This window comes from Abrus precatorius, unplaced genomic scaffold, assembly GCF_003935025.1.
Source record: "Abrus precatorius isolate BTA unplaced genomic scaffold, Abrus_2018 Scaffold10, whole genome shotgun sequence".
NCBI classification, from domain to species: domain Eukaryota; kingdom Viridiplantae; phylum Streptophyta; class Magnoliopsida; order Fabales; family Fabaceae; genus Abrus; species Abrus precatorius.
In genome coordinates, this window is record NW_020874292.1 from 13,339,192 (window position 1) to 13,361,115 (window position 21,924).

The 21,924-nt window shown below is 36.6% G+C and overlaps 1 protein-coding gene across 1 annotated transcript in view; it reads left to right on the top strand.

Moving 5' to 3' along the window:
* Nucleotides 1-21,924, top strand: part of LOC113862317 — a 45,033-nt gene continuing 23,109 nt past the window's right edge. Inside the window, exons 1-11 of the mRNA XM_027495410.1 lie at nucleotides 1-331; nucleotides 414-483; nucleotides 1,671-1,713; nucleotides 3,194-3,271; nucleotides 3,402-3,483; nucleotides 3,594-3,676; nucleotides 9,511-9,568; nucleotides 10,076-10,186; nucleotides 11,925-11,982; nucleotides 12,178-12,274; nucleotides 21,671-21,706. Of these exons, the coding sequence (XP_027351211.1) occupies nucleotides 178-331; nucleotides 414-483; nucleotides 1,671-1,713; nucleotides 3,194-3,271; nucleotides 3,402-3,483; nucleotides 3,594-3,676; nucleotides 9,511-9,568; nucleotides 10,076-10,186; nucleotides 11,925-11,982; nucleotides 12,178-12,274; nucleotides 21,671-21,706 (870 nt within the window). The 5' untranslated portion in view covers nucleotides 1-177. The remainder of the gene's footprint in view (nucleotides 332-413; nucleotides 484-1,670; nucleotides 1,714-3,193; nucleotides 3,272-3,401; nucleotides 3,484-3,593; nucleotides 3,677-9,510; nucleotides 9,569-10,075; nucleotides 10,187-11,924; nucleotides 11,983-12,177; nucleotides 12,275-21,670; nucleotides 21,707-21,924) is intronic.

The following is a 21,924-nucleotide window of genomic DNA, read 5'->3' on the forward strand; positions in this document are numbered from 1 at the left end:
CGTTCGGTTTTTAAATTTTAAAAGCATGTTAAGTGGATGAAATGAAATAAAAGAGAGAATTGAAAAAAGAGAGGGAGAAGACGTACAGAAGGTACTCGCAACCTTAAACAACCCGAAGAATTTTGTCACATTGGTTCTACACACACCGGTGCGTTCCCTACTTCTGATTCTATCATCATGCCTAGGGTTTCATCGACCCCTTCTCCCTCGCCCTCAGCTTCTATGGCTTCCACCATCAGAGCCTACGCGCTCCCTATTATTCTCTTCGCAGGAGCCATGTTCTACCAGCTTTTTCTCATTCCCAATGCTTTCCCTCCTTCCCATTATGACGGTAATTCCTTTCTTCTTTATGCTTCTCTTATTTAATTATTTATTATTTATTGTAAAAATGATTTTTCTTTTGGTGATTCCAGTTCTGCAAATTGAGAGGTATAGTTCGGTGGATAAAGTGAAGGAGGCTTACGACAAGCTTGAGTGTAAATGGTAACTCTTTGGATCTTATCACTTAATGATTTTACTGTCGTTTTGCATTTGATAGTGTTGGCTCATGGCTGTGAAAATTACTCTAAATTTAATGGCATTTTTGGTTTAACCTTTTCTTTCAAAAAGCTAAAATGAATGTGATTGTTTCCTTGAAGTAAGCTAATCTAAACATGCACTTAATCTTTTGTCATGTGAGTGGTTTGAATTACTGACTTTGTCATTCTCAACCTCTATTTGAAATCCTGATTAATGTGCAAGGATGGTGGATCACCAGGGAATAGTGTTACTGTATGTCTAATGCATAAAGGACATCCTTATTCACTGCCTGAACGATTTGGAACATTTAGTGCGTCTGGAGGAGAAACAATTGCTTATATTTACCAGTTCTGTGAAAGGACTTTTGAAAATAAGCGATTATGTTAGGTAACCCCTGTTAATAGTTTGTTTAAATAGATTACTTAGTTAACCCCCATTAGTAGTTATCCATTAGTTGGTTAGTTAGGTGAGTTAGTTTGAATAAGGCATGTTGCCTATAAATAAGAGGGGAGATTAAAGAGGGATGGCAGCTGATTTGTGAGAGGAAATTGGGCTTTTATGGCATTTGGGAGGTGCAGATCCTTCAAGTTCTGCAGTGTGAGTTTTGTAGTTGGGGTTCATCCCTAATTCTTTATAATAAGAACCTAGTTTCTATCAGATTACATCCCATAAAATAAGCTATTCCAAACAAGCTTTACTAGTCTTAAATCTTTGGTTTCTGTTTGGGCTGTTGTAGATGAGTAGTGGCTCTGCTACTTCTAATTGCTCACTCGACATAGCATGGGTACTGTAGCTCTGTTGTTTTATATTTTACTCTTTTTAAGCTTTTTCTTTGTTTATTTTTTTATTCAGTTCACCTTAGATGGGTGGGATTAGACTATTTTATTTGCGTGTTATAATTTTTTTTTAGTTAATACTATGTAAAGGAGGAGTTTAATGGCTATAACTGGTTAGTTAAGAACTTAAGATTCTTTTAGAAAATTAATTCAAATAAAGAACAGCAATTTTTGTTTATTATTTAGTTTGTTCAACATGTTGGCCTGTATTAGTTTGTTCTGAATGTGCTTAAACTTTTGTGTGGCATCCTCTGTGATATTTTTTTTATCACATGCTATTAATAATATTATGACAATAGTTGCATGCTCTTTCAGGAATTCGGCTGTGGAAGTTTCTGATATTCATGAGTTTTTAAAGGTTAGTTTTGAGAGTTCATTTTGAACTATCTTGTTTATCAATTAAATTATTGTACGATTCATAGAATCCTCATACGAAAAAGGTCTTTGATCCATAACTTATGTTTAGATTTTCACATTTTCTCTGGATAATACTTACTGAAATCTGGGAAGAGGAACAGCCATGGGGTAATGTGAAGTGAGGATCTATTAAATTTGGCTCAAACACTTTGATCTGTATCACTCCATTCATTTTCAATTTTGTCTGAATCTTGTTTTAGGTTTTTTATGTTGGTTCATGATTCAATTCATTTACTTAGGACCAGGTTGGTTTGCACAAATCTGTTAAATCAGAGATCAACGGCTGCAGCCTCGACATTGTGAAATGCACCTGCCTTTAAGAGTTGTTGCAAACCCTATATTAGAAGTGATGTGAGGAGAGGAGATCTTTGTGTATGTTTGAAGTGTTTCAAATGTACAGTTGAAGTAGGGTCTTTTCTAATGAAGCTAGCTTAGTGGGAATCAGTGTGCAGGCAAAACTAGTTTTTTATTTATTCATTCAATTTTGTTTAGTAAGATGAGATACAATAGCTTAGTTTTTCATAGTAACTTGTATTTGTTTGGTGATGACTTAATGTTAAAACATTATCCAGTTTTCCCCCTTCCATGCAGGTTGAACCCTGGCATGTGATGTTACTGAACTGAATTAATAAGCTGAAACTATTTTGGTTTAAAAACTGTTGAAATGACAGATATGGAGATAAATAGATGGATAAATAGAGAGATGATGGAATAGCTTGGGTGAAAGGACACTCAGTTATATACATATCTGCATACATATTATGGCCCAGTTTGGGTAATCTTATAGAGAAGTCCTTATAGGACTAAAAAATCAATACAAAAAATGAATAAAATTTCTCTCACAAGTTAAATGAGAGAGCTTCTAAAAAAATAGAGAAACTTAAGTTGTTTTTAGCTTATGAGAGAACTTTTACTTATTTTTTGTATTGATTTTTTTTTTTTTCCTGTAAGGACTTTTCAAGAAGTTTACCCAAACTAGGCCCATACATTACAGAATACAGATACACACACTGATACAATTTTATAAGGCTAAATGGGGTGACTAAATGCTATTTCCTTGGCATTAATTTCTATGAAAACTCACTACAGTTAACATGTGATACATGAACTGCCTATGGTTGTTCTAACAAAAATCAAGCTGGTTTAACCCTGTCATGCAACATAACTCCTATGAAATAGATATGCTAAAACTGTGTTGGATATTATAACTCAAAGTCTTAAACATGTTAATTATTAAGGGGTAGAATTGCATTAATGGAATGGACTCTAGTATTTTTATGTATAATTGGCTTTTCTTTTTCCTACCTTTTGCCCAGGAACTATAATGTGGTTTGATGGATTAAATTATTTGATGGCTGTCCGTTATGACCCTATTACTGTGCATTTGCTTATGTAATTTGCTTTGAGAATGTGATTTACAGATTCGATATGCCTATGAGTTGCTGACAAATCCACTATGGAAAAGAGACTATGACATCTTTGGCATTGATGAACAGCTTGTGAGTACTTTCTTTTGCATACTTAAAAAGTCACGTCTTTTATGTAGATCTGTTCAATGAGTGTTTATCTCATCCCTGATTACTGTTGTCTCAAATGCTTTAATTAAATGATATGATTTTATGATGGTAGCATATTGTTGAAAGTGCCAGAAAGCATTATGCGGGGAAACGTATTTCAGAATTGGACTTCCCTTTGCTACGTGCCCCTTCTGGTTAGTCAAGACATTCATCATTATTGATAGGAGTTTTTTGTTGAAGTTTTCATAGGGTTTTTGACATGGAAATTCTTTCATTGATGCATGCATCATTTCCTACCTCTCAGGATCTATAGATCATTCTTCTAAAGTCATTACTGCTAGTGACTTCCGGTCTATATTTCCGGATACAAAGCCATGGCTAATTCAGGTATAAAATATAGAATATATGCTGATATATTCCTACAAATGTGATTGTAGTCTTTTTTTTTTTTAAAATAAATTATTGTTGTTATTTTTAAGTCACTTTTTTGTCTGAACTTCCTATACTTTACCACTTATAACCTCTGTAACTACTGCATGAAAGTAAAATTCTTTTCATTCAAATTATATTTAAGTGATATTTGTACTTTTCATATTTCTTGGTGCCTTAAGTATTGTTTTCTATTAGGTCACTTGAGGCCCATATCCTTGAATTATATTTGTTTATAGGTAGAGATTTGAATAGTAATTCTTGTTTAATAAGTTTCTTCTTTTGGGAATAGAAAAAAAAGAAGATAAATTTTCAACATAAGAAGGATAATACTTTCGTAATTACAAATAAGCTAAGAATATGTTTAGATATACAACTTACTTGAGCACTTATTCAATAAAGTCTTTTTAAATGATTATATATGCCATAAATTTAACTATAAAACTTATTAAGATAAGTTGAAAACATTTTATTTTGATAAGTTATACCGAGAAGCTAATTGAAATAAACTAAAGAGCTTATGAAAGTCATAAGCTATTTTCATATGTCCATAAGCTTGTCCAAATAGGCCTAAATGTCAAGTGTTGTTTCCAGAATACTGCTTTTGATCATTTTTGAAACACTGGGAATTGAGGTGGGATGTATTCTCACTGGTTCTGTTTATAAAGTTCTTTCAACTAAATTTCACAGATTAAGAAAAATTGTTAAAATCAGTTAATTTATTGATTTTAAAAACTTAATTACAACATTTGAAGTTTAACCCTGTTTAAGTCAAACTCTATTATCTTATTAATTACAGAGAAGGTAGAAGGGTTGAACATTCATGAAGGGAAAATGTTAGAAAAATTAATATATGCTTCTAAAACTTTGTAAAGGATCTTATATTAAGGACCATCAAACGTTTTTAGAAGGGGCCTTGTAAGTAAAACCGTAGGGAGTAATAATTTGTTCGACATGAAGATGGTTTATTTTTAGGATATTGGAGTTATGTTGGCATTTTGCTTATCATTCTAACAACTTGGGTTGGTAATTTTTTTTTGTAAATTAAAAATTTTCAAGTGAGACAGAATGCAGTCTGACCTTAATTCTAGCTCAGAGGCACTGTGTGATTTATTGTAATTACCAGAAAGGAAAGAGAATAATTTTGTATACTAGAAAGAAAAAAGGGAATAATTATTTATCTTATTATTTTATTTGAGATACAGCTCAATGAATTTTAAGCAGAATTGGTTCCTAAAAAAGGAAACCTGTCTGCTATAAAATTAAGAGGTAAATCTAAATATAAAATCTCTTATAGTCCGATCAAAATCAGATTTTATAATAATCTGATTTTTGATATAGAATTATTACAAAAATATATCAGCCCAAATACTAGGAATCATTGTAGTCAATAACAGTCATTGTTGCCGCTATTGCTTGGTGTGGAGTGGAGCAGCTGGGTGCCACTATTTCATTGCTGTTGCGTCGCATTTCAGTGTAGGTGTAGCAGCTGTCACGCCGCGAATTGTGGCAAAAATCAGAGCAAATCCCGGCCCTATTGGCATCTATTTCGTCCTAGGGCAAAAGGACAATTTTGCCCTCCCTTTGCTGAAAGTTGGAATGCTTTTTAAGGGAGGCAATCTTGGGATTCGCCCCCTTTTATATGTCAAACAGGGGCAAAAGGGTTAGTTTGCCCTCCTTTTTGAAAAGTTGGAATGCTTTTTAAGGGGGGTAATCTTGAGATTTCTCCCCCTTTATATTTTTGAAAGTTGGAACACTTCTCCGTCTCAAACCCCTACCTCCATCTCTGTTCTCTCATATTCTTGCTTTGTCCTCCATCTCCATCGTCACTTTCTAGTGCAAATCACCATTCCTGGCCAAGTTCCAGTTGTCGTCTTCATCTCTGGTGAAACCAAACTTATTTCTAATGCAAGCAGAGACATTTTCCAGGTGTCTTCTTCATCTCCAGTGTAACCCAAGCAATTTTTGACGAGATGTAGACTTTTTACGATGATAATGAGACATTTTTCGGTGAGACCATTTGTGTTAGAGCTTTTACAGGTGACAGGTGATTGAGCACTCTTTGATCTATTTTCTTTCTCTGTTTTGATTGTCTTCAGAATAGCAGTCATCTTGTTATCCACTTTAGCATTTTTTGGGTCGGCTGCTCTGTGCTGGTATCTGGGATTGACTACTATACTAGGAATAACTCATGACATCCCCCCTCAAGTTGGTGCATAGATGTTTATCATGCCTAACTTGCTTACAAGTAGTTCAAAGTTGGTCCTAGCAAAACCCTTGATGAGAATATCAGCCACTTGAGAGGTAGGAAGGAACCAATGACATACAAATAGTCCCATTGTTAAGCTTTTCTTTAATAAAATGCCTATCACTCTCCACATGCTTTTTTAAGTTCACCAAACAAGAATATAAAAAATAATGGTTAAGAGCAGGAGAAATCAGAAATGGTGTAACGTAAGTGTATATGAAATGTATGATATATGAAAGAAGTTATAAAAGTAGCACTCTCTCTCAGTTCACAGACCAAGAACCTCCCTCTCTAGGCACAAACAGCCTCCCTAATCATTTTCTTCCATAAGAACCTTCTCTCTTATCCTTTCCTATATAACTGACTCCCCTTACACGTGTGCTCCCTTTCCCTTTTTGGTGTACACACGCCAGATTTTGGGCCTTTCTACTTGACTCACTAATGGGCCCATATCAGTCACCCTAACATGCTTAGTTCTGTCATGTACTGGATTTTGTGCTACACTTATTGCAGCTTTGTTGTCATAGTACAGTTTCATAGGTAGACTAGTAAATTCCTAATTCTTCAAGTACTCCTTTAAGCCATATTATCTTGCAAATTCCTTGAGCCATTGCTCTATATTTCGCTTCAGCACTACTCCTAGCAACCACACTTCGTTTTGTACTTCGTCATGTAACAAGATTTCCCCATACAAAGGTACACCAGCCTGAGGTATATTTTTTGTCTACAACAGAACTTGTCCAATCTGCATTAGTGTAGGTGATAGGAATTGTACCCCGCCCTCTAGGTGGGGAAAGGTCTACCAGAGGAAATCAAAGACTATTGGGCCTTAATGTGTTAGGGGGCAAAAGGGGAAATTTGTAGTAAGTTAGTTAGAGCTAAATCTGTTATATGGAAAGTGGCTGTAGGGGGTGAGTATCGGTGGATTTAAATTGTAATTTGGGGCAGAGAGAGATTCTCTCTTGATGGGGGAGCATTGCTCTAAGGAATTCTTGACACTTTTCCCTCTTCTTATTTCTTTTCCTTTTTGTGTTCTGTAAGCATCTTTGATACAGTCAGTATAAGTAGGCTTCCACTGACTTCAGATCTATTTTTCTATAAATTAATACCTTACTTAGAGTCTATGAAGCCTGGATACTTGATACGACACAGATACGATACGGATACGGGGATATGGAAAAAATTTAAATTTCAAGATACGATACGGTTTAGATACTTTAACATAAATTTTAAAAAATAATATTTATAAAGAGATATTGATAATTAATTTATATTAATGTGTTACATTTTCTAAGCATGCTATATATAGGATCTGTGTAAGAAAGAATATAGTCTAATTTATTCCACCATATATCATTTAAAACAAGTTCTTTCATATGGGCAGCTTTACCAACATCATCTTCTCTATAACTATTCCATTGGTCACTAATGACCATATTTTGCAAAGCACGTTTCAGCATCAAAACTCATTTTTTGTCAACAAACACAGCTGTTGAAAAATACAAGAATAACATTTTTACTTTGTTGCTGTAAAATGAATAGAAAAAAGGAGATCAGAAAAGATAAAGTTTGTGAGATTTTACCGCAACTGCAATAGAGTAACGTTTAAGACTGTTGCTGTAAAATACGGAGAAGAATAACTAAAACGTTGCTGAAGTCCAAAGAAGAGGAACAAAGTTCAAAACAGAAATCACGTCATCCATTATCACGAATTGGAGAATCAACACCTCAGGAACTTGCTCAACCAGAATCGATGCCTTAGGAATTTGCTGGACCAGAATTGACCTCGCAAAAAAACTCCAAATCATCTTGCTTCCGCAATAGTTCTCGTTTCCCCAAGAGAATCGCAGCTCGAAGAAGCCCTAGCTGGGTTTTGATTTTGGGTGAGGTTCTGGGGCATTCCTTTCTCGCAAAGAATGAGAGAAATGGGGAAATGGGAGAAGAGAATCGCAATTTGAAGAAGCCCTAGCTAGGTTTTGATTTTGGGTGAGGTTCTGGGGCACTCCTATCTCACGAAGAATGAGAGATATCGGGAATGGGAGAAGAAAGAATGAAAGAAATGAAGAAATGGGAGAAAAAAGATTGAAACGCTCCGTTTCAATAATAAACGTATTGGAGCTGTTAGCCGAGCCGTATCAGATGATTTAAAGCCGTATCCCAGCCGTATCTCATCTGAAATTAATTTTTAATAATAAATTAAATTACGGATACTTTTGGGATACGTATCTAGACGTATTGAACACGTATCGGTATCGGATATGTGTCCGACATGGATACTTTCAGTATTTTCACATATCCAGGCTTCATAGCTTAGAGTGCTCTTCAAGTATGTATTCTATATACTGCCTCCACATGCTCTTCATAAGGAGAGTGCATAAATTGACTTACAAGGCTTACAACAAAAGCATTATCACGTCTTGTGTGAGATAAATAAATTAATTTCCCTACCAGCCTTTGGTAGTGAGCAGTATCCACATGATTTCCTTCTTTGCCATCTCCAAGTTTGAGGTTAGAATCAATGGGTGTCTCTACTGCTCTACACCCACTTATGCAGGTATCATTTAAGAGATTAAGAATATAATTTTTTTGATAAATGACAATTCCTTTTCTTGACCTAGCTACCTGCATTCCAAGGAAATATCTTAAAGACCTCAAATCTTTTATTTTAAACTCAACAGCTAGAGGTTTCTTCAACCTATTCATTTCATGCATGTCATCTCCAGTGAGGGTGATGTCATCAACACAGACAATAAGAATTGAGATTTTCTTTTCAGATGAGCACCTCGCATAGTGTGGTCTGTTTGGCCTTGAGAATATCTCTGATTTTTTACAAATCGTGTAAATCTCTCAAACCAGCCCCTTGGTGACTGTTTTAGTCCATATAGGGCTTTCTTTAACTGGCACACCTTTGAATGGTATTCTTGTTCAAAACTTGGTGGCGCCTCCATGTAAACTTCCTCTTCTAAATCTCCATTGAGGAAAACATTCTTTACATCCAGCTGCAGCAATGGCTAATTAAGATTTACAGCAATAGATAGAAGCACTCTCGCTGCATTTAGTTTGCAATTGGAGCAAAGGTCTAAGAGTAATCGATACCATAGGTTTTGGTGTAATCTTTGGCAACAAGACAAACTTTATATTGTTCAAGAGATCTATCTGAATAATATTTGATGGTAAACACCCATTTGCATCCATGCCTTTCTGCACCTTTTACTATATTGCTTAATAGAAAATGGGAAAGCTAGGTGAAATTTCCACCTTGCATTTTATTTATTTACAATGTTGGAACTTTATTTAACCAAAGGAAATGTTGCAGTATTTGTGAGACTGTAACTATATGATGGTAAATGATTTGTTCTCCATCACGTGTGAGTATTCAATTTGGAAACTATGAATAATGTTTTATCACATTTGTATATTTGGAAGATAATCATTAGTTTTCATGTGAAGAGTCTGCACCACCATTCTTGTCTAATTCCATAATCTTTAAATATTTTATTTAAAAAATTTAACTTGGTATACATTCTAAATGTATTTGTATCAGTTGTATTCATCGGGGAGTGAACGTTGTGCTCAATTTTCCAAGTCCTGGAATAAGATTGGTATGTTATTTGAACATGAACTCTGCCATGAAATATTTTTTTTATGCACTTGATATGTTGCTGTGGAATATGGAGATAATGTTCAGTTTCTACTTAATAACATTTAATTTTCTTGATTTTGGTCTGTAAATTTTTAAGTGGTAGTGGTTGAAAAGGAGAGAAATCCCCTTCTCACAAAGTAGGTGAAAGGTAATATAAGAAATAAGCATGCTTGTTTTATAAGGGGGTAAAGTTTGTAATTTCTGGTGTATACAGTGCTTCTTCCACTCCCACCTTCTCTCTGTCTCTCTCTTGGAAGTTTTCTTTGGACAAAATGAAAGGCTGGGTGTTAGTCTTTTTCTCTCTCTCCCTCTGGGCAATATACGCTTTCTTTTCATAAACAGAATTGAATTTATGATGCTCTTCTTTATTTTTTTACATAGACTCTATCTAATTGATATTCAAGCACTTTGTTATGTACCACCAATTTAACGATAAGAATATTGTGATTATTTGCTTTGCCTTTAGCTTCTTTATTGGATGTTGTTGCAAACACTGGTACGGTGGAACTTGGTGAAAAGGAGCTTGCCGCATACCTTGCTGATAGAAGATCAACAGGAAAACCATTTCTTAGAAATGGTATGTGCTGGATACAGTTGAATTTTTTGTTTCTACCATTTGTTTCTGTTCATCTTACAGGATCTCTGTCAGAACAACTATTGCCCAGGTTTAAATAATTTTGTTTGACCCTCCTGTTATATATGAAGGCCAAATATAAGCAGGATTCTTTACAGAACTTACAGTTATAATTTGTAAATTCATTGTAATGATTGCATTTATTTTACCTAAATCAGACTTGTTGCAGATGTGCTGTTAATTTTGAGTGTGTCTACATACTTTATGGTAGTGGCTCCCAACAATTTCCTTATAGCAAAAATCTCAACTGCTTTCATCTAAATATACCATTGATAAAACAGATTTGCTATTGTTGATTTTCTTCTATGTTGATTAAAGATAAAAATACAAGATGATGTTGGCATTATAACCAACATAAAAGAATAGTTTAATGTTTTGACAAAAAGGGGAGACTGACCCAGAATTTCTGTGTGATGTGGGAAAAACACACAATTACATAATTGAATTTGCAGAGTACAATCAATTCACTACATTACAGCTCAATCACACCAAACTTCAACATGCTAAGCACAGTTAATTCAGTAAATGATACATAGATATATTGGCAGTTTGGCACTATGAAGACAATCAAGTGATAGTGAAAACACAGGATAAAAAGGTAAATCAGAGGCCTCAAAACTGAGTGGCTACTGGCTATCTATTCACCTATAAAAGCAATTCTCAAAAATTGAATAACCTATGATTTCTTCAACCAACAAGATGGAAGATGTTGTCACACTGCTGCAAGTCCAGAAAGCCTTTATTTTATCTGTTGTAAAGCAGAGCACATACACTAAATTTGGAATGATGATGCTTATCAGGCAGTCATAGAAGTACTCAATGTGCACCTACCAAGAGCAGTTTCATTAAGAGTGAGAAGTAATCCCTGAACACTTTTCACGAACCAAGAGCCACTACCTATCTAGTACCTACTACATTGGTGATACCGTCCATCTCCCTGAAGCTGTCATCGAGGGTACTTGAAACTAAAACAGGAGTATGCTGAATAATTTTGTGTTGATTAGATTGACTTGATCAGTGCTCTTTGTTACACCAATATATAGATACAGGAGAAAACAGAAAATAAATAATATATCCCTAATCTAGGAGATGTGATACAGATATCCTATTTCCCATACAGCTAACTGACCTATATTATAGCTATCAAATACAAATAATTCCAATACAGAATTAATCGACATTAATCAATAAGGGTTTTAGCCACTGTAAATTGGGTGCTTTCTGTTTGTGGCTGAGATCTTTAAAAGAGGAATTGGAAATTATGAAGAGGTGAAAGCACCAATTTTGAATTGTTGAAAATATTTGAGTTTACCTAATCAACCTTCCATTTGGGTGAAAACTTGTTAGAATGTAGGGTGATGGGAAGTTAAATCATCATATATCTACAACAGTAGTCGAAATTATTTTAAATGAGTTGGGGCATATGCCCATACACCCGCCAACATTGGTCAAAAAGTAAGTATATATATGTGTGTGTGTGTGTGTGTGGTTGTGTGTGATTTTAGCGTTGTTATTGGAAATGCATTATCTGAAAAGGTGTGAAGTTTTATAGATTGTCTGTAATTATTCTAGTTTGCTTGCAAATACATGTTTTGTGTGTTAATGGTAGATGTCTATTTTACATTTTGGGAGATAAGCAACATGTGTGTCTTGTCTTGACCTATTGAAAAAATTGATTCAGGAATTCCATCTTTTGTTGCTATTCCTCCTGGATGTCGAGCTGCTAAATGTTTTAGTCGGTGAGTTTTATTATAACCATGGTTTGATTTGAGGACGGACAATCAAATTTCTGTAAATCCTTTTTACTTAATTTACTAAGAGTTATTCACATTTAACTTAGATAGTTATGCGCTATTATATAGTGTGCTTAGTATAGTAGCATAAGTCTTGTTCTACTGCATGGAATTACTATACATTATTTACCTCCATGTTAGGTTTGATGGCGAGCTTACTGTTGACAAGGTTACAAATTGGTTTGTAACAACTATATTGGATTTACCTCAAATTAACTACTACTCAAAGGAATTGCTGGTAATTTGTCGATACTCTAGAGGATCGTGCTCTTTTCTGTAGACATGCATGATAGTGTTTCTTTCTTTTTTTTGTTTTCTGTAGCCTTTGTGTAAAGTTAGGAAATTCCTTGAATAATGAATGTTGAGAAAGAAAAACAAGTAACATAGGATGAATCTGTGTATTTTGACTACACAACTATTAGAGTATACAACTCGGTTGTATTAATTTAGTTAGTTTTTGTATTTTAGTTGTATTAGTTTTGTATCATTTTTTATATTTTTATTACAGTTACAGAATTTGTTAGCACTCAACTCCAATTATATATATTTGTGTAACTGATCTAAGCTAACTCAAGCATATATTGAAAAACTCCTAACGATTTCTTTTCTTCTCTCTCTCTCCTCTCATTCTATTCTCCCTTCCTTACATTCTTTTATGGTATCAAGAGCTTAGTTTCGATCCATCTGTTTTCTCATGACTTTTGCAACTAATGATGACATTAATGGCACTTGCCCACCGCCTCCCCCGCCACCAACACCAAAACTTGTGTTGCCTTGCTTGCTCCAACAACATTTTCTCATAGTCACTGCTAAGCTAAACTCACTGATTCGAATTACCTTCTTTGGCAATAGCAGGTTCAGCCAGTCCTCAAAGGCCATGGCTTACTCAGTTACATTCTTGCTCCACAAATTCCTCAGAAATTTGCTTCAGACCAAGATTGGGATCACAATACACTTTCACCTGAAGTGGTTCTGCCAAAGTATGAGATGGTTCTAGTGGAAGATAGTGAACAGGAATAGAAGCTAGAGGAGGGAAAGAAGTAGACTTAGAGAGTAAATTAGGAGCACTAGGTGTAAAGAAAGGGACAAGTTCAAGGAAATTGACATCAATCGAAACTAAATAGCAACAAATAATTGGAGAGTAACACTTATAACCTTTTTGAGGCTTAGTGTAATTGAGAAAAACACATTTGTGAGAGCGATGTGAGAATTTATCAAGTATGGGACTAAGGTTATGAACAAAGCAAGTTTACCCAAAGACTCATGGAGGTAAAAGGTTAAGGGACTGGTGAGGGTACAAGATAGAGTGATGGACTTGGTTTTGAAGAATAGAGGATGATATTCTATTAATAAGGTAGTACACAGTAAGAACATAACCCAAAAAAAAATAAGGAACCTAACTATGACACAACAGTGTACGAGCAGTTTTAATAAGGTGTCTATTTTTCCATTCAACAACTCTGTTTTGTTATGGAGTAGAAGCACAAAAGGTCTAAAGAAAGATACTGTGAGAAGCCATAAAATTTTGAAATTGATTAGATAAGTACTCATGAGCATTATCATTTTTGAAATGTACAAATTGGAACCCCAAATTGAGTTTTAATTTCAAAACATAAAGTTTTAAAAATAGAAAATAACTTAGACGATGTTCTTTTAAAAATAACCAAGTACATTTAGAATAATCATCACTAAAGGTAACAATATGACTCTGACCCCACCAAACAAGGCAAGAAATGCAAAAACCAAGAGACCTCCAACTTGGACCGAAGAATAAAGGACAAATCAGAGTATAGCATCTTGCAGCAACTCTAACAAAACAAGTAGTGGCCAAAATTAGTGTTGGATGTGCTGCCATGTCCCGGTGGTGGGGTAGTGAGGAGAGAGAAAACCAAAGAGGAAAGGGTGTGCATGAGGGCACGTGAGATCTCTGGTTGGCGCAAAACTTTGGGAATAGGCTGAACTGAGCAAGGCGAAGCAGATCCACGGGTGGTCTACAGATAAAAAAAAAATAAATGATGGAAAAGTCCCAGGAACAGTAAACATGGCGGTTCAGTGTCCAAACACTTGAAAACTGCAGGAAACTGAATATGAAAAACAGTTTTTGGGGAAAAAAATAAAATTTCACAAGCAAGTAGTGGGCTCATTGGGTAATCATGGATTAGGATTATCCTACGTTAGGCTCTAGATTCCATGGTGAGAAAGAAGAACAAGAAACATAAAATGTATATGTGTTTAGACTACACATTTGACCTGAACATATATTTATAATAGGGATTATTAACACAGAATATACAATTACGTAGTTACCATAGTTACAAAGATACTAATTTTTCTCTTTACAGTATTACCATAATTACATAATTTTAATAGTCTGCAATGATCAAGTTGAGTGATTTATACAGTATAATATTGGGTATGAACCAACTTGATTACATTTCATTGTCTTCCCTTGAGGTTTTTTCCCCAACCTTTACCATTTAATTTGGTCAGTTCCAGTATTCTTTTTTCTTGAATCCCCAATTGACAAGCTGTTTTATACTGTTAAGAGAGAAAATATTGAATCCGTGTGTTTAGGGCACAACGGAGTTATTCCAATTTATAGAGAAGAGTAAATAATTACAAAATATACAGTTACTATATTTACAAGATTCTAATAGATTCTAGCACTCCCCCTCAAGCTGGAGCATATAGGTCATATGCACCAAGCTTGTTACATATGTAGTTAATCCGAGGACCCCTTAATGACTTAGTAAAGATGTCTGCTAGTTGGTCATGAGAATTGACAAAACTAGTAGATATTTCTCCGGACATGACTTTCTCTCTGACAAAGTGACAATCAACTTCAATATGTTTTGTCCTCATGAAATATTGGATTTGAGGCAATATGCATAGCGGCTTGATTATCACATATAAGTGATATATGTGTGACCTCTCCGAACTTTAATTCTTGAAGCAACTGTTTGAGCCATATAAGCTCCTGACTCGCTATAGCCATAGCTCGATACTCCACTTCCGCACTCGACTGGGCTACAATATTCTGCTTCTTACTTTTCCAAGAGATAAGGTTATCTCCGACAAATATACAGAATCCAGAGGTGGACCTTCTATCTATGGGAGATCCTGCCCAATCTGCATCAGAATATCCCACAACTCGAGTGTGTCCTTAGTCTTCATACAAAAGACCCTTTCCTGGAGCTCCTTTGATGTATCGAACAATGCGAATCACTGCAACCCAATGTTCCTTATATGGAGAGTTGAGGAATTGACTTACTACACTCACTGCGAATGATATATCTGGACGGGTAACAGTGAGGTAGTTCAGCTTTCCTACTAATCGTCTGTACCTTTCAGGATCTAGAAGAGGCTCCCCCTGATTTGGCAAGAGCTTGACATTGGGATCCATGGGAGTGTCGACTGGCTTGGAAGTTAACATTGTTGTTTCTTCCAAAATATCCATTGCATACTTCCTTTGGGAAATGATGATCCCACTTTTGGACTGTGCTACTTCTATTCCCAAAAAATATTTGAGTTTGCCAAGATCCTTTGTCTGAAAATGTTTGAAGAGATGTTGCTTTACCTGTACAATGCCCAGATGGTCACTACTTGTGATGACAATGTCATCAACATAAACGACCAAATAGATGCAACCGGTAGGAGAGTGACGATAAAAGACAGAATGGTCAGCCTCACTCTGAGTCATGCCAAACTGTTGAATCACAGTAGTGAATATGCTGAACCATGCTCTGGGTGACTGCTTGAGGCCATATAAAGATTTTCGCAATCGACATACAAGACCAGAGGACTCCCCCTGAGCAACAAAGCAAGGCGGTTGCTCCATGTAGACTTCCTCTAGCAAATTACCATGTAAGAAAACATTTTTAATATCCAACTGATAGAGAGGCCAATGACGTATGGCAGCGATGGATAGGAATAGTCGCATAGAATGCAATTTGGCCACGGGAGAGAAGGTGTCGCCATAATCCAACCAGAAGATTTGAGTATAGCCTTTGGCGACGAGACGGGCCTTAAGCCGGTCAACCTTGCCATCTGGACCAACCTTGACTGTATATACCCACCGACAGCTAACAACTGACTTCCCTGGTAGTAGAGGAACGAGGTCCCAAGTCCCACTGTTCTGTAATGCACACATCTTGTCCAACATAGCTTGTTTCCACCCAGGATGGGAAAATGCATCACCTGCACTCTTAGGAATAGAAACAGAGGACAAGGAAGAAAGACAAGAATAATAGGAAGGAGAAAGACGATGATAACTTAAAGAAATATAATGAGGAGAAGGATTACAAGTAGAACGTATATGAGAATGTCAGATTCAGAGGGCGGGACCGGAAGATGAGGCGAAAGAGGTGGTTCCAAAGGTGAGTCCATGGTGTTGTCAGTGCTCGGTGGCTCCAAAACAAGACGAGTACGACGCTGATATACCTGCAAAGGTGGAGGAGATGGGTGTGGAGGGGATGGAGACACCTCTAGAGATTGAACTAGGGGCAGTTGTGGATGGGGAAGACTTGAGTGTAGATGTTCTAAGTTCAAAGAACGGAATGGACTCGAAAAAAGTAACATCAGCAGAAATGAAATACCTTCGAAGAGTAGGGGAATAACACTTGTATCCTTTTTGAGATCGTGGGTACCCGAGAAAAACACACTTATGAAACCGAGGAGAGAGCTTGTCAATGTCGGGACCAAGAGCATGAGCAAAACATGTCGAACCAAAGACACGAGGAGGTAAAGGATGAAGAGAGTGGTGGGGGTATAGAACTTGATGAGGGATTTTACTTTGTAAAACAGAGGAAGGCATGCAGTTAATGAAATAACATGCAGTAAGTACTGCATCACCCCAAAATTGATGAGGAACATGAGAGTGGAGAAGAAGAGTCCGGGTGGTCTCAAGTAGATGCCTATTTTTGCGTTCTGCAACTCCATTCTGTTGAGGGGTATGAGGACAAGATGTTTGATGTAACACACCATGCGATACCATAAAGGTCTAAAACTGAGTAGACAAATATTCACGGGCATTATCACTTTGTAAAGTTCGAATAGGAATACCAAATTGATTTTTTATTTCATTAAAAATAGACTGAAAAATTGAAAAAATTTTAGAACATTCTTTCATTAAGTATAACCAAGTACAACGGAAAAAATCATCTATAAAAATGACAAAATACCTAGATCCTAATGTAGAGGAAATACGACTTGGACTCCAAACATTTGAATGAACTAAAACAAAAGGGGACGAAGCCCGACTCATAATGAGACTAGAAAAAGAATGACGAACATGTTTGCCTAATTGATATGACTCACAAGACAAAGACTCTGACTTAGAAAGACTAGGGTATAGTTGCTTCAACTTATCAAGACCTGGATGTCCTAATCGAGCATGAATCAGAAGTGGAGACGCTACTGCTGAACCAACAAGAGAGGGCTTCTTGAGCTGATAGAGACCATGAGACTTACATCCGGAGCCAATCGTCCTTCCCGTAATCCGGTCTTGCAGGGAAACAGAATTTTTGGTAAAAGATATGACACAATCAAGAGACGTAGTAAGTTGACTAATGGATAATAAATTAAAGGGTGCCCCAGGGACATAAAGTACATTGTTAATAGAAAGAAAAGGAAGAGGATGGACAATACCAACACCTTGGGATTGAGTTTGAGACCCATTTGCCATGGTGACAGAAGGTAAATAACCAGAAGTAGAAAGAGAAGAAAAAAGGAATTTATTACCAGTGATGTGATCGGTGGTCCCAGAGTCAAGGACCCAAGGGCCTGAAGAGTGAGAGAGACCAACAAAGGAATTACCACTGTGTGCAACAGCAGCAATAGAACCGGAGGCCTGACGATCGTTATACCATTTCAAAAAATCATCATAGGAAGGTGATGGATGTGGATCTGGAGCCAATGTCGGAGCAGAAGTGGATGAAGGAGACACAGAACTCTGGGCCACCTGGGCAGTGCGAGGTCGACCATGTAGAGTCCAGCACTTATCAATTGTGTGTCCCGGGCAGTGGCAATGATCACACCAGGGACGTCCTTTGCTGCCCTTGCGCTGTGAAGGTCAGTTGGTGTTGCGAGAAACCAAAGCCGAAGAGTCAATAGGAATGGGAAGCAAAGGCTCAGAGGAGGATTTGGGGGGCACACGGAGGAGGGTTGCCCAAGTACTATCCATAGTAGCTTCTGTGAGGCTTCCTAGGATCTGATCACGAACATGAGAATATTCTCGGGGCAGACCGTATAAAGCCAAGGACATGAAAAACTTCTTGCAATTGTCAAGTTCTGCATCTGGAGTGGCAGCAGGAGGAAGCAATTTGTTGAACTCACAAAGAAGGCTTGATACGAAGCCAAGATAGGTCGACATAGAATCCTTAATTTGCTGGGCACTAAGGACAGTCATGAGGTCTTCACAAACTTGGTAGAGTCGCCGAGAATTGTTTGTAAAGAGTTGTTGGGCTTGTGTCCAAACAGCCTTGCAAGTTTTGTGAATGCAAAAGACATCACGAAGAGATGGGTGAATGGTGGCTCGGATGATATAGCACAGTTGAGCATCAACCTTTTTCCACAGAGGACGGTCGGCCTCTGGGACATCATCTGCTGTTTGGGTGAGATGTCTCTCATAACCCTATCCAACAAGCCAAAGTTCAATGTGAGAAGCCCAGGAGTAGTGCTTATCGTCCAATTGCTCAGAAGAAAGAGGAGCAGTGACATGGTTGGTAAAAATCTGGGTATCGGCTTTTGAAGTGCTAGAGGCAGCCATTGGTCAGTGAGAAGAGAGAGAAAATGTCCAAACAGCAGCGAAAAAGGGCAAAACAAGATAGAGTAAATGTCCAAACAGTAAACTGAGACCAAACACAGGTAGAGGAGAGAGGGGCGAGCAAACCCCAATCGACGGCGTTAGGAACGGACGCTGGACGCACCGTCACGCGCGGAGAGAGAAGGTGGCGCGTGAGAAAATCGCCTGAGGAGAAAGCGGCGCATGGGGGCGCGTGAGGGCTCCGATGAAGGCGCGGTCAGCGGGGTTCGGCCGATCTGACAAGGGCGATCACGACGGCGGGGTTTCCGTAGTGATCGGAGGTGGGACGGCGGTGGCGAAAGTGGCGGCGGTGGCGTCGGAAAAAAAAGGCACCGGTGAACAGTGGGTCCACCGGAAAAAAAATAAGGATTAGGGTTGCCTCTCTAGGCTCTAGATACCATGTTAAGAGAGAAAATATTGAATCCGTGTGTTTAGGGCACAACGGAGTTATTCCAATTTATAGAGAAGAGTAAATAATTACAAAATATATAGTTACTATATTTACAAGATTCTAATAGATTCTAACATGTACAAATTCCTTGCCAAAATTGCTTAGGTCTACAATTAAATATTGTTAGGGTTCAAAGATTAAGGAAGATGAATATGAAAGAATGATGATGAATCTTTATTATTGAATCAAAAAGACTTAAGGATGTTTACACACAATTTCCAAAGCTCCCAGCTCCTATCCAGAGATTGAATCTCCCTTTCTAGAATACAAGTTCCCTCCCTTGTTTCTGTTATCTCCTTCTCCATTTATACTTGCTAACTAACTAAACCTTCAACGGTTGGTCCCTTCTTCCTTGCATACACATGCTATATTTTGGGCTTAGTTCAGCAACTGTTCACTCTGGTTATTTTCTATATTTTCTGGTCTAACAAATATAGTCTACAACACTCATCTTGTGATCTAGGTGGCCCTTTATTCTTCAACATTCAGTACTATTCAGCAGTTAGTCTTGTGGCTGTGCAGTAAAATTTTCCTTTTAGCTTAAGAAGTACCTTTGTATCATAAAAAATATGGTTTTGTTAACCTTGGACCGTAGGACTGATTTTAAGCATCTAAAAATAGTAAACTTTTATTTAAAGATATAACATTTGTTACACGTTTGCATTCTCAATGTAATAAATGCTTTCTTTCCCAATAAAAGCTGGCCACTTTTAGTTTCTTAAAATGGGTCCTGATGGTTGAGGTTAATGTTTTCCTAAAAGGTAATACCTGAAGGTTGAAGCATTCTTCCATTTTATTTAACCAGCTTGAACCCTGTGATTTTGTCTTCCATTGTATTCCTATTTAACCTTTGTATCATCTCCCAATTATTTATCCATCACTTTGTGTGATTGACCCAAAATATCTAAACTATTCTGGTATGCTATAATCTTTAATTTTCAACTCCATGTTCATGTCTTGCTGAATTTGCATTCCTTGTACACTGTTTTACTTCTGCTGAAATAGGAACTGTGTGGTTCCAAAGCTTTTTCCCAAACTCCATAACTGTGTCTCAATTTGTCTGTCTTCGTCAATAACTATATCATCTGGAGAATTCATGTATTGAGACATTTGCTCTTGGATATGTTGAGTAATGACTTCCAAAACCAATATACAAATATAAGGGCTCACGGTTGACCTTTAGTGTAACTATAAATTATATTGAGTAAATACCCACTTTAGTTTTGGAGATTGTAAGCGCTAAGCATCTGTCACTTTAATTCTTGATTTCACAAAACTCTTATTGGGCCCCTAACTTCAAAAACATCATTCATTTTAGTCCTTTTCTAACAAAACAACATTCACTTTAGTCTTTATGTTAGTGAAAAGCATTGTGGAAAAGAACTAAAGTGAATGATATTTTGCAACTGAAACTAAAATGACTGGAAAATGCTTTTATGCCGGTGCCCCCACCATGAGTTCACTTACTAGTTTTAAATTAAGCCCATCAGCCTTGACAGCCAAAATTCATGCAACATGGACTCCCATCATTTCAATGCCTTCCTCAAAATGTCTCTTGGCAGTCTAGCCTAAGCATTTTCCAGGTCAATGTAAACCTTGCTGGAAATATATTATTATTCTCTGGTGACTCCTAGTAATAAAACCAATTTGGTGTTCTGAAGTATGAACCTTGTATTGATCTTTGATCAATTACTCTCTCCATAGTTTAATAATTTGGTTCTGTTTTACTCTTTTGTAGTTGCTACTTCTGTATGTCATCCTTGTTCTTAAAAAGAGAAGTCGAAGTGTTTCTCATTCATTCATCTTGCATTTTTTAAACTTATTATCCAGATTTATCATAATCACACCTTTGTCCACGTCCTAAAATTTCAATAGAGTTTTATGTTAGATGTTGACTGCCTAACACAACCTCCACTTTTATCCAGCCTTGGGATCAGCTGTGCAAAGATTTGCAACAGTGCACAACATGGGCAGAGTTTCAGAAGTGATAGCTGATTACCAATTACATGTTACTGTTTCTGGTTTTAGGCTTATAGGACTAGCTATATCATTGAACATTGACCGATATTTTTTCTTAGAAAACTGTTTCCACATAATGAAAAATACTTCTATTTTGGAATAAGAACAACTGAGCAGTGGTTGTACAAGTTATTCATACCTTATAGAAACTCTCAATTCTATGTTAGTCTTTTGGCAATCAGTTGTACATGTTGTTCATATCATATTCAAGGAATTTGACAGCTAACTCGTGTTTGTTTATCTGACATTTGTTGTTGTTCAATGTAATGTACTTGATTTTCCTTTTCTATTTAAATTGTTTATTGTGTTTGAGTTTCAATGGTTACTAATTGGAAGGTATTTGGACTCTACTAACATTACAGGTGCCAAACTTTCTGGGTAAAACTAGTCATCATAAGGTATAATTACCTTGCTCTATTATTGCCTTATATTGTTCTCTGCTGTTTTCTTCCATGATTTTTTCAGCTCAGATTATTGTTTTTATGATTCCCTCCTACTAGTTATCTCCTGGACTCTCCTTGTTATATATTTTTATTGACTGAAGTTCCAATGTTTATTCAAGCTAGGTAACTAATTGTTTTGGGAGAATTACAATTTAGTAATTCCTTGCAAGAAT